The sequence below is a fragment of the Ambystoma mexicanum genome, chromosome 2p, assembly GCF_040938575.1.
Source record: "Ambystoma mexicanum isolate Mex_15411 chromosome 2p, UKY_AmexF1_1, whole genome shotgun sequence".
NCBI classification, from domain to species: Eukaryota; Metazoa; Chordata; class Amphibia; order Caudata; family Ambystomatidae; genus Ambystoma; species Ambystoma mexicanum.
In genome coordinates, this window is record NC_090923.1 from 177,193,492 (window position 1) to 177,207,136 (window position 13,645).

General features: G+C 47.7%; 1 protein-coding gene across 3 annotated transcripts in view; it reads right to left on the reverse strand.

The window, feature by feature from the left end:
* The window catches only part of LOC138566324 (cullin-associated NEDD8-dissociated protein 1-like), a 1,042,465-nt gene that overhangs the window by 589,453 nt on the left and 439,367 nt on the right, over nucleotides 1-13,645 (reverse strand). For all 3 annotated transcript variants that reach the window (XM_069643460.1, XM_069643458.1, XM_069643459.1), the window contains exon 5: nucleotides 7,059-7,315. In XM_069643460.1, the coding sequence (XP_069499561.1) occupies nucleotides 7,059-7,315 (257 nt within the window). The remainder of the gene's footprint in view (nucleotides 1-7,058; nucleotides 7,316-13,645) is intronic.

The window sequence follows — 13,645 nt, forward strand, 5'->3', positions numbered from 1 at the left end:
TATAAATCATACCTGATGTGGTCTGTGATGCAACATTCCCGAGGTGGCGGAAGGCCGCCAAGCTGACGACGGCCATCGAACTGCCCCAAAATTGATAACGCAGAAATGCCCTCATCTCAATGCAAAAAGGACCCCACAATCATGGACTCCTTTAACACGGCCAAATCCAAGGGACAGCCACAGAACAATGCAGAGTCACAACAAGTTCAACCGGGCAAAGAGGCTGGGACCAGGGAGAACCAGGTGTTAGACGCGATTGCAGCCTTGAGATCCTTTATAGATACCAAAATTGAGGCGGTTAAGGCCCATATGCAGTTAATGCAGCAGGACGTCCGCAACCTCACAGGAAGAGTCACGACTACAGAGACAGAACTAAAAGAAACGATGGAAACCACCAAAGAGGCTATCAGAACTAGAGAGGAAAAACACAGCACTAGAAGCCCGGGCTGAAGACGCTGGAGGAGGCTCTCAGCACAGCAACGTGCGTCTGCTAGGAATACCGGAGGGGATGGAGGGCCCTAACCCCATGGATTTTGCGGAAAACCTAATATTGCCGGAAGTTGGGGCAAGTAATCTCTTGCAGGGCTTTGTGGTGGAGAGTGCCCAGAGGCCCTTGCAAAAAAGGCCGCCGCCCGGGTCGCACCCCTGCCCCATGATAGCAAAGGTCCTGAACTTCCGAGATAGGTATGCCATTCTGAAATTCTCAAGAGAAGGCGGGGAAAATTTGACGCGACAACTCCATTATAGCTATATAGTCAGACTACACGCCCACAGTCCAAAGAACAAGAAACTCCTTCTGCCAGTCAAAGCAAGACTCAGGCAACTAAATGTTAAGTACATGCTGATGTATCCATTTAGGCTCAAAGTGATCTACAAGAGAAGACCTATCTTCCTTAAAACACCAGCAGTGGCCACAATGTGGATGGAACACAACACAACAACTTGGATGGAGGTGAAGAGGCAGTCACATGAGTAAAGCCAGACCGATGTGGCAACGGGGAGGGAACGAACTTAAGAACTGAAGAGACTGCAGGCGTTTTGTGGCAAGGAATTGGAAACACACTGCCACTGCAATCAAACTTCATCATGTTCGGCGGGGGTGAGACCGGGATCCTCGACCTGAGACCAGGGACCCACCCCACGAACTGTTAGGTGTCAGCCTGTTGCTGACACCACATAGCTTGCATGAAACGTGCGCTGTAGTCGGAAAGGGCCTACTGAGCGCAGTTATTTGGTTTTGGTTTTGTTTATTGGTATTAATGTTCTGAATTCTTCACGGAAAACGGCATGTAACATGGGATGGGCATGCGAGGGGCGATGGGGGAGGACGGGGTCGAAGATTGCTCGAAGTGGGGAAAGGCCGGGAGTGTGTGTGTCAGGGAACTAGGCATGCAGCGAGAAGAAGGTGAGGAGTCGGGACACAACATTACTATGACTGCTGACATTAAGGTGCTGACGTGGAACGTGCAGTGACTTGGCATGTATCTGTGCAGGAACCAGGTGAAGTCCTTCCCAAATAGGAAAAAAGTGTCTATTGCATTATTGCAAGAGACCCACCTCAGGCGGCACACCATGACCACGGTCGAGGAACACTGGGGAGGACAGTGCTATGGAGCTACCTATTCTAAATATGCCCGTGGGGTCCTCACCTGGATAAATCCTGCGGTTCCCTTTAAGCTTCTGGGGAGGGAAACTGACCCTGAGGGAAGGTACCTGATATTAAGGGGCTGCATTGAACAGGTGGAAGTGTGCATAGTGAATTCTTATTTTCCCAATCACGGGATCCCAACACATCTTAATACACTGTGTGCTAAGTTTGTCCCATACCAGAATGTTTCTTAGTCTGGGTCGGAGACTTCAATTGTGTGCAAGACTGGGAGTTGGATAGATCTAGCCCGTTGGTATCTCGGAACGAAGTGGCCACGAGGGCACTAAATGCGCTACTTGAGGCCCTGGACCTGGCGGATGCGTGTAGGGAACTGCATCCGACAGATAGCGGTTACTCTTATTTTTCTTCGCCACACCACCTGCACACCAGGATCGACTACTTATTGGTGGCCAAGGCCCATCTGGCGCAGGTGGAATCGGCACAATACTTGGGCAGGTGGATATCAGACCATCCGCCACTACTGATGACCTGGAGGATTCAATGCCCTATACCCCCTATACTGCTTATACCGCTGTGGCGCATGCCCATATACGCATTGACAGACCACGTATTCGAAGAAGAACTACGAGGTAGGCTGAAAGAATATTTTGAGAGGAATGTAGGCAGCGTTGAGTGGTGAGGTACGGTCTGGGAAGCAATGACACCCAGGTGCTCATCTTCCTTTTGGGTGACTACATGTCCAACATGAACACCCTCAATTCCATCTACTCTACTATCCAATCCTGGATGGCAGATAACTGGCTATGCCTCAACAGCGAGAAAACAGAGCAACTGCTGATTGGCTCCCCATCCACATTGAGCAAGCTCGACAAACAATACACCTCCTTCACTGTTGACAACATCCCCATCACTGTCTCACAAGCGATTAAAACATTGGGTGTGTACCTGGAACCTAACCTGACCATGAACAGGCAGGTTAATGCCATAGCTTCCACCTCAGCATACCACTCCAAACTCATCAATACAGTGAGACCGTTCCTGTCCCATCAAAACTGCCTAACCATCGCCAGGGCTATCATTGGATCCAGATTGGACTACTGTAATGCCCTCCTTGTAGGAACATCAAGTAAAAACCTTGCCAAACTTCAACTAGTGCAAAACAACGCCCCCAGGGCTGCCACAGGCCTTTCACATAAGGATCATATCCCAGGGCTCAGAAGACAGGTCCACTGGATACCTGTCAAAGAAAGGATCATTTTCAAAACCCTTGCCCTTGCTCACAAGTATCTCTACGGCCAGGCCCCCCTTACCTCGTCGAAAGGATTTCCAAACCACTTGTCTCCAGGCCATCCAGAACTCCCTATTCCAACATGTTACCTGTTCCCAGGACATGCAAGGCACGGTGGCGCACTAGCTTCCCGACCATGGCCGCCACCCACTGGAACCCACACCCTCCTCCTTAATTGAGTCCCATGCAGCCTTTCTTAAGGCCATCAAAACTAGCCAGTTCTGTTTTCCATGACTCTACTCTGTAACTGTACCGAAGTAATGTTCTGTGCCACCATGTCTGTATTTGTAACCATGTACCTTGCAATGCACCATGCACTAATACTTGGGCGGCTTTACTTAAAACCCTGATTCAAGCCCTGTTAGGTTCATCTTACAGCATCTCGATGCCCACGGGCTGCAGTGCACCATACGCATCTAAAATAAATAAAGGAAAACTGCAATTGGAGTTGGAAAGGTGGGAAGATGAAACAAGGCAGACAGAGGTGCTCACGCAAGGGACACGCGGGGAGGAGCTGGAATTAGCAAAGCAGCTGCCGAGAGGCTTGGGGAAGGCTATCTAAATTCGACCACTCAGTCAAAACCGCCAGAGTGCATGCGGAGGGAGATAGACCGGGCAGGCTGCTGGCATGGCTGTGCAGGATGGAACATCCAAAACACCTGACCACAGAACTTGAGGATGAAAAAGGCACTGTGCACAAATCACAACAAGCGATTAACACCACCTTCGGGAACTTTTATTCCCGCCTGTACGCCACGAACACCAGGTACCCCAGGAGGATATATTGGGCATACTGGAAGAAATTGGTTTGCCTAGGCTTGGGGCAACGCAGCAGGAGACACTAGAGATGGACATAACAGCAGAAGATATAACCGAAACGATAAAGTCACTTGCTTGAGAAAGACACCCGGAAGCGATGGACTCCCCCCGGAGTTCTGCAAGTCATATGAGTCAGTCTTGTCTCCGGTGCTGCTTGAGGTGTTCAGGGAAGCATACGAGAAAGGGGTGCTACCAGAGACCATGAGGGAGACACTGTTGGTTCTGATAGCTAAACCAGGGAAGCCAACTGATGAGTGTGACTCATACCGCCCACTGGCGATGTTGAATTATGATGTTAAGATCTTAACCACAATACTAGCCAAAAGACTGAGCAAGTTCATAGGCGATTTGGTCCATAGTGACCAAAATGGTATTGTCCCGGGACGCAATACTGCGTTAAACTTTCGTAGACTACAGCACGTCCTAGTCGGAAACTGTAAACTCCCAGGCAAAATATGCCATACTCTCCCTAGATGCGATAAAAGCATTTGATTCAATAATATTAGGAATGGTTAGTGGCAACACTGCAGGAATTTAGGTTCGGGGAACAATTCATTAAATGGGTGCAGATACTATACACAGCCTCGGTAGCAAGGGTCAAAACTGAGAGGATGGTGTCACCAGTCTGGGACATACAGAGGGGCACCAGACAAGGCTGCCAGCTCTCTCCGATGCTATATGTGCTGGGACTGGAGCCGATAGCAATCTATCTTCGGAAACAGTACCTGGATGCGGGCATCTGGGTGGGGGGAGTGGTACATCTGATCTTGCTCTACGCAGACAATGTGTTATTGTACTGGAGAGACCCACATCTAAATGTCCCAGTGGTTCTAGATATATTAGACAGCTACGCAAAGGTGTCTGGGATCAGCTTTAGCAAAACCAAATCTTGCATATTCCCGATAGCTGGTTTGAGGGGGAAGGGCATGAGTGAACTGCCGGAGGTTGGACTCAGGTGGGAGTTGGAATCATTCAGGTATCTGGGGGTAAACATAAGTCACACATTGGAACAGATGCACAAAAAAAACACAGTGGCAGTGGTGAAGGGTTTGAGAAACTATGACATTTTGGTCCAAATTGTTGCTGTCCCTAATGGGCAAGGTGGCCATCAGCAAAATGATTATCCTACCGAGATTCCTGTATTATTTGAACAGTGTACACTGTTATGTCAAGGCGTCCTTTTTCCGCCTAGTGGAAACACTGTTGCATGAATTTCTGTGGGGTGTGATTCGCCATAAAATGTCACTTACCACGCTGTGCCTGCCATACAGGGAGGGAGGCGTGCAATTACTGGACCTAGAAAAGTACTACTTGGCGGTCCAACTCAGCCACATAGTCAAATGGCTGGCGGACGAGTCCACGTCTGAAACTAAGTTGCTACAACGACTAGTGGCCCCTGTAAAACTAAAAGAAATACTGTGGGTACCACTGGGCTGCTTGGGGCATACCCCCATGGTGGTGACACTAGGGAAGAGGATGTAGAGCACGGCAGGGACACTACTGAAGCTCAGACACCCCTACTCCCTGAGGTGCGATTGAGGCTGACACCTGCAGGGATAGTACAGATTTGGCAATGGTGAGACAGTGGGAAAGGTGGGGCAAATACACAGGGGCTACCTGTAGTAGGAGGGGTCCTTCAGGGAGTTTGATTTGCTGCAGGAAAAGGAAGAAGTGCCTAGAGGACAGTTCCCCTGGTATCAGAATATTTGTAGTGTCGCTAAAAGTAAATGGGGCGGTTGGCCTGAGGAACCACCATTAAACCCCCTTCTAACCCTGATGTACACGTTGAGCGATGGATGGAGGCCGGTATCCAGATTGTACAGTTCATTGATAGATAAACCCAATCCCAAATGTACGGCATTGAAAGCTATGGGAAAAAGATTTGGGCACGGAAATAACTGAGAAGGGATGGGAACGGATACTGATGTATCCTAAAGAAATATTGAGAAACTCTCGCTTTAGGCTGATACAGCTAAATGTATTGTACCGCACATATATGACACCGCACAGGATAGCCAAGTTCAATAAAAATGTGAAATCACTGTGCCCATGGTGAGGGATGGGGGCGCGGATTTAATAAATATGCTTTGGGGGTGTGTGAGTTTGCGGAGGTTCTGGGTGAGGTTTGAACAAGCCATCAGGGGCACAAAAATTGTGAGATATGAGTGGTCACCGAAAGTACGCTTGCTTGAGGCATTTCCCAGAATCAGCAAGTATAAACATGTGAACAAGTTTATGGATTTGGCATGTATACTGGCTAAAAGGACTATTGCTATGACCTGGAAACACACTGGGGGCCCACAGTATGCAAGATGGTACAGGGAATTTGAGCGGTGGGCAGAAGCAGAAACTAAGGCGTGGATGGAAGGGACAAACAGATCAGGGTCTGAGGGAAGTGATAAATGTGGGGCCTGGAAGGCGCTGGTCTGGGACATGTTCCATCCATCGAATGACAAACCCGTTAGGTCTACCCGTCTTTGGCGCAACGTTTGACTCTGATTTAAATACAGTCCAGATAAAGCTGGACACGACCAGCTGCCACTATAGGGGGGGGGGGGGGGAGCACTGGATTGGCCCCTGACCATGGTACACGCATGCTGAAAGACTGGAAAAGGTAAGATTCCTGTTAAGTGATGAAGGTTTTTTTCTATTTTTGTTTTCTCTTTTTGTTTGTTGTTATTGGTTAATAGTATAACACTGCAAATATAAAGGTCATCACCTGATAAGTAACAATTGATAAATGCATGGTTGTACTTAAGCAAATGCCAATAAAAACTTTAAGAAAATAAAAAGTGAGAGAGAAAGAGCATAAAGGGAGAGTGCAGTGAGGTAGAGACAGAGAGCAGAGAGATAGAGACAGATCACAGTCTGATACACTAGGTATAGCTAGTTTTTCACATTGTCTTTGTTAGGAAAGAACGTTATTTAAAGTAATACTGTTACCCCATATTTATGTCTGACCGATGGCATGCTTAAGAGCTGGGCACGAATGGTCAACCAAAGCTACAATTAGGTGAGCTAAGAAAAGTTGAAGTAGTGTCTGTTTGCACACATTTAGGAAGGCAATTCCATACCATGTCCAAGTGTAGGAGATTCCACTGAACCAAGGCCTTTTCTGGAAACAGATGGCCTGGCAAGCTAAGGAATTCCAGGAAAAGGGTACCCTTATGTTCTAAGGAAAGCCATGGAGAGAACATACACGTGATCTAAGGACATGAGAACAATATGACCTAAAAGAACCCATTGGCAGAAGTAATACATTGTCAGCTACAAAGAAGAGGAAGAGCTATGTTAGCCAAACAAAGTCACAGAAGTGAAGGAGGGGGAAAACAAGCACATTACCAATTCGGTGTCCAGCCTGCCGGTTGATGCTCGCCACACACTGGATGTATGTCCTAGTGACTGAGGTAGACTCATTCCTCTTCAGCTCGGCTATCAGGTGGTCCATGAGCTCTGCAAAGATATTCCCGTTACAAGTCAAGACCAAGTGGCCCAAGGCAAGGATGGCTCTCTTGCGGACGGCCAGTCGGGGGCTAGTCAGCTTAGGGAGTAGACAGCTCAGGATGGATGAATGAAAGGAGAAAAGGACCCCACCAAGCCTACAAACAGATAAAAGCATATATTATTTATCTACCTGACATTGTGTATTTTTGTACAAAAGCTCAAAGCGAGTGTCACTAACACGGACTCCAAACCAAAGAATATTATCAATAATAATCAATCACCACCCCACATGTGGCAGACATACTGCTCTGTTAAACTCAGACGCTCAAGATGTTACCCATAATCCTTTCTTATATCACATATCAAATATCAAAATATATGTTTGGACTTCAGAAATCTGAGGTTTGGGTTGAAAAAAGCCAGGTAGGTGAAAGTTGAAGACTGCCTGTTAAATTAGCAACACCAGGGTGAAGTTAACTCTCCTAGAAACTGGTATGGACTACTAGGGCATTAATAGCTAGCACTCGTAGGTCCAGAGAACTGGGAGTCAATGTTTCCCTCAAATACACAAACATCGGGACAGCAAACAGGGCAGCGCACAGAAAGTTATTTGAACATGCAGACTATGTTTATTAAAGAGTAGACGTTTTTCACATGTGCACATCAGGCACAGTTCAAGAAACACACCAGGTACAGTCATGGCAACAGCAGTGCCAGATTCCGCTACATAACATACAGTTAAGCAAATCTTCCCCAATCTCTAATTTCCGTCAATCCTTGCATTGGCTCTCCGTGAAAATAGATTTTAAAATCCTGTGCCAGGTGTTTAAGTGTGTAAATAATCCGGCATACTTATCCAAAAGAATTTGGTTGTATAAGCGAAAACGGCAGCTGCGATCCAGTGATAAGCTGCTACTGGAAATTCCAGGGTCAACTCTTGTGTCTAGAATGATATGATGGGTTATTTGTAACACGCTTAATACCCAGAGGTTTCTAAGCCCGGACCCAGGGATCGAACCTGTGTTGCTCTGTGTCGTCTTGCTTCTAAGGCGAGCATGTTGCCACTGAGCTATCTTCCCGAGACTATCCAGAGCTTGTGTGCTCATTTCTCCATATGCCGACAGCGGAGTTCCGTTGTCTGTGAATTGCAGCGCCCCTCAAGGGTAAAGATCGGCAAAGATTCTAGAAGGTCATCGGGCCTACTTCACGCCCTCCGACCATGACGGAGGAGAAGAAAGACCCTCTTCAGCCCTGCACTTGTATATTTTCCCCACAAACCTCACACATCCAACCTCCATCAACTGCCATGCCTAATCCCCACCCACTTTCCTAGTGCAAATACCTGAAATAACGTGACGAATACATGTCAGAGAAGACCTTGTCATCTGACAATTTGGGCAGTTAAAGTCGAGGCTCATAGCAGCCCAGACATTACCTGTTCCTTTTTTCATGTGCGAGTTGAATCCCGCGTGGTCTGCTCTGGCACGCAGCCGGCGTCATAATGCAAAACTATTTGTAATGTAAACAACGCGTGTGACGTCACATGCATGGTGTGACGTCACCCGCATGCGCAGAAAAATATACTGGGTCATCAGTGCTTGTTAAAAGAACACTTCTCATGGTTTGTAACGAAATATATGCACACAATATTGGCCACGAATGAACTTGTGAAGCATAAACTTTCTAAACCATGATGGTCAAAATAGTCGAATGACAAGCTGCCAGACACTAATCCCTATTGAAAAACTGATTAAAACAGTGAACAGATTCGAAATTAAGAGGTTTAGAGAGAAGCTAAAAGCTGAATCTTTCAAGAACAAATATAAAGATCCATGTTACACAGCTGTATTACTTAGGCAGCAAATCAAAGGAACCGTGTGCAAGCTTCATCATGTCACCATGACTGAGTCATATCATAGTCATATGAATTGCTGTCCATATATTGGATTGTGCCTTGCATTAACAAATGACAATGAATTAGTTGAAACTGCCGAATCTGTGTATCCTGGAATAACTCCATTGTGTTGGCAACTCTAGAACTTACCATGGTCTAGATTACTCTTGATAATAATGTACTGGTACGAGAGCCGGGATTGGTCCAAATACAGAAGAGTGATACTCATTTGCTACATTTACCATGATTATTATGGGAATAGGTTATGTCGCCCCATTACAATCCTCCCAGATTACAAACCTTGTAAAGCCCTAAAAAGCTGAACTAAAACCTCAGGAAACTGGCAGTACGCACATGAAACAATGCTACCAATCACATTGTAAGTCGCATCCTGATTAAGTGTCGCCTCTTCACAGGAAAACATTAAATGATATGTCTCCAGGTCTGTGTGGAGTGGTTGAGCAGGTGATGAGTACCAGTGCCCAGCAAAATATGCCTGTGCTACCTCATGATATAGCTCAAGATCCGGTGGTTGAAGCCCTCCCTGGTCATGTCTTCCCACTTCATCCATGGTATGCATACCCTATGTGAAGACCACCATGAGAAATCTCAATTTGTCAATGAATGCGCGCCCGGGCCATCCTGGGATATTGGCAAAGTAATACAAAAGCTTCGAGACTATTACCATTTTAAGGAGGGACAGGCTACCATACAATGAGATTGGAAGTCGAGACTATAGGTTCAATTTGTCTTTAAGGATATGCATGTAGCTAACATGATTCTCTTGCAATAACGACTGGTGTTGCCGTGCGACCACGATGCCCAAATACTTAATTTTGTCCTGAGCCCAGCGGCATCCCTCTAGATTAGGGGGTGGAGGGAGTGATGGCCTCGTTTAAGGGGAATAGTTCCGACTTGGCCTCATTAATGCGGTATCCTGACAATAAAGCGAATAGTAATATGTCGTCTGCATATAGTGAACTAATGTATGCGTGGCCCGTCATGCGTAAGCCTTGATGGATGTGACTGAGGCGCATAATGCAAGCCAGTGGTTCTATATTAAGGGCAGACAACAATGGGGATAGCGGACAGCCCTGTCTCATGCCCCGCTCCAGTAAGAATATAGGGGACAGTTTGGACCCAGTTCGGACCCTGGCCGCTGTGGAGGCGTATAGTAGTCCGACACATTGAATAAAGAACCGGCGCAGCACTAAGAACAGGAATTGCCAGGAGACCGAGTCAAAAGCTTTCACAGCGTCGAAGGAGACTGCCACCGCCTGTGCCTTCGGGTTGAGCTGCGAAATGACGCCAAAGAGCCTATGTAGGTTAAAGGCTGTCGTCCGCCTGGGAATAAATCCCGATTGGTCGGGATGCACTAGTTTAGTCATTTGTGGAAACAATCTGGCGGCTAATAGCTTGGCGAACATTTTTGTGTCTGGATTAATTAGGGACAGTGCTCTATACGAGCTCATATCTGAGGCCGGTCTTATAGGCTTCAGGAGGACTGTGATCACTGCTTCCGACATTGATGGGGGTAGACTGCCAGTATGCAGTGCCTTTTCCCACATTCGCAGCAACTGGGGGGCAAGGGTGGAGCTCAGTTCTTTATAGAGTTCGATCACCAGGCCGTCTGGGCCCAGAGCCTTACCAGAGGGGAGTGACTTAATGGCTTCAGTGATCTCATCAGTGGTCAGTGGCAGGTTAAGGCCCATTCGGACTTCATCCGAGATTGCCGGGAGCGGTATCTCACCTAGGTATGATTCAAGTTCTATTTTTGTGCAGTTGCCCGAGTTAGTGTACAGGGATTTGTAGAATTTATAGAATCAGAATTTACCTCTTCGTGAGTGTTCAGGGTATTGCCAGTTGCACCAAGAATCCCAGTAATATGGTGGGCGTCCTGGTCTGTCAGACTCACTGTATCGCCTCGCCCGCGCAGGATAATAAAGCAGTTGGGCTTTCCTGTCGGCTAGTTCCCAGAACTTTATTAGGTTCCCCTTAATGCAACTCAGTAGGGCACGATTGTGAGTGCTACCGTATTCGTCTTCGAATTTTTTGAGGTCGGCTTCCACCCCACTCATTTCCTGCCTGGTTGCTCTCAGTAGCCCAGAGGACGTGGAAATGATTTCCCCTCTAATCTACACTTTATAGGTCTCCCATACGGTGCTGTGGTGTTGTACAGTCCCTTAGTTTCTAAGAAGAAATTCAACCGAGCCGTTGTGCAGTCCCTCGAGAAAAGCTGGGGCCTGCCAAGCACGAGATGGACATGTGCCACAGAGGCTACGGAGTGGGTTGTGCATTCCACTCCATGATCAGAAGGATGGGTGAGTCATCAGAAATCGTGCAAGGGAGAAGTTTAGATTTAGCTACGCTTGCCGTGAGTGAAGTAGAGACCAGCCAGAAATCTATTCTAGAATGTACGTCGTGGACTGTAGAGTAGTATGTGTATTCCTGTGTTGACAGGTTACGAGCATGCCATGCATCCGTTAATCCCAAATGTCCTGCCACAGTTAATAGCATCCAGGCTGCAGCAAAAAACTCCCTCTGTGTAGACCTAGATCTATCCATGACGCAGTCAAGGATCAAGTTAAAGTCCCCCCCTCCCACATGATGTGTGAATGCGGTTCACCCAGCAGAATATCTAGGATCTGGCCATAAAACTGCAGATCATCAATATTAGGGCCGTAAGTGTTTGTAATGGTTGTAGACACACCCGCCAGGGCAACACATAGGATAGCATACCTGCCCTGCGGGTCAACGTTTCGTTTGGTCTCTTGAAATGGTACAGATCGATGTATTATTACAAGCACTCCACCGGACTGAGACGAATAATTAGTGTAACACCATTGTGGGCCTCATGCTTTAGCAAATGAGTCATTAATTGGTCCCTGGGCATGTGTCTCCTGTAACATGACCACCTTAGGGGTGTGCCTGTTTATGTAAGCGACAAACTTGCGTGCCTTAATAGGGTCGTTGAGACTGCGAATATTCCAAGACATAAACGTATATGTTAGTACCTAACATGTACGTAGTGTACAAAGTTGTGGCCCGACTGCAGTTGTGGCATATCTACTGTTTTCCAACTTAAACACTATAACTCCGAACCGTGGGCCTTAACAGCCAATGCAGTCATAAACAGTTTCAACAATTCCCTTATCCCCCACCCACATCATCTCCCTAAACTTGACGATATAACCCCCTAAACATTGTAACATTTTATAACACTCTTGGGGTGCACTGTGTGCCGTTCGCAAGGCTAGGCAGATGTCTGCCCGTGTGCCGCCAGCCCCGCAGTAGGACTTGCGTGTGCCCGGCATAGCACAGGATTAGGACCCAGCCTCTCAGCAGGGGTCAGGCATTCTCAATGTCGGCAGGACCATTGTTGTCTCTGGGAGACCTTTAGCCGTCCTCTCTTTGGCAGCGGTATAGCCATTTTGGACTCAACGTATGCCGTGGCCTCGTCAGGATCTTAAAAGAACTGCGCCCTCCCTGCAAGCTGTATGCGCAGTTTTGCCGGATGTAGCAGTGCATATTGGACCTGCCGAGTGCGTAGCTTTGCCGGATGTAGCAGTGCATATTGGACCTGCCGGGTGCGTAGCAGTTTTTTAACTGGATCAAGTGATTGCGTTTAGACAACACATTTGTGGAAAGTCGGGATAGATGTGTATGTCAGCGGATTCAAATCGGAGATCCCCCTTCTCCCTTGCCATACATAGGATGAGGTCTCTGTCTCAATAGTTTAATAGTTTGGCCAACGTGGTGCGAGGGGGGGGGCTTCTGGCTTGGGAACAGGGGCTATGACCCGGTGCGCTCTTTCAACTAGGAAGTGTTGCGAGAATCGAGTGGGGTCGAATAATGATTTCAGAAGGCTTTCGGCGTATTGTTCCATAGGGAGGCCTCCGGGAATCCCAACGATCCGGATGTTGTTCCGCCTTGACCTTGATCTGAAATCGTCCCATTTATTGCGTACTTTACTGAATTCACGCTGCAGGTGTGCAATGTCACAGTCATGTTTCACTGCTTTTATCTTCTGCTTCGCTTGCTCTCGTTTCCACCTCTGTGATACGGGCCCCCTCTTTTTCAAGTTTGGACTTCAAGGAGCCAATGGTTGAGACAATGTCATCAAGCTTTACATTTAGAGCCAAGAAGACATTCTGCATGGCAGTGAGAAGTGGAGGTCTGGGACGCTGAGGAGCACTCATTCTCAGGTGTCGCAGCTGCAGGATCTGAGTGTTTGGCGGGAGTACTGGTGTACGTATCCATTGGGCCCTTCTTTTTGGATGCAGCCCCCTTTGTCATGTTGGTCACAATTGTATTAATCTCTTATAGCGGAGAGGTAGTCGCCAGCAGTACCCCGCGGCGTTACACAGATCTGCGTCACAGTGAATTATCCCCTCTCGGCACCCCAATGAGTCAAGCAGTTTCCATCAGCAAGTGGTCAAGCTAGGTGCATCGCCATCCAAGTCTGGCACACTCTGGAGTAGCAGGGTTGCACACCCCGAGTCAGGGGACCCACATTAAAGCGCAGACACCCGGAGGCCCATCTGACACCGCCAGAGTCCCAGGCCATCAACCAGACCAGGTGAAGTGTAGG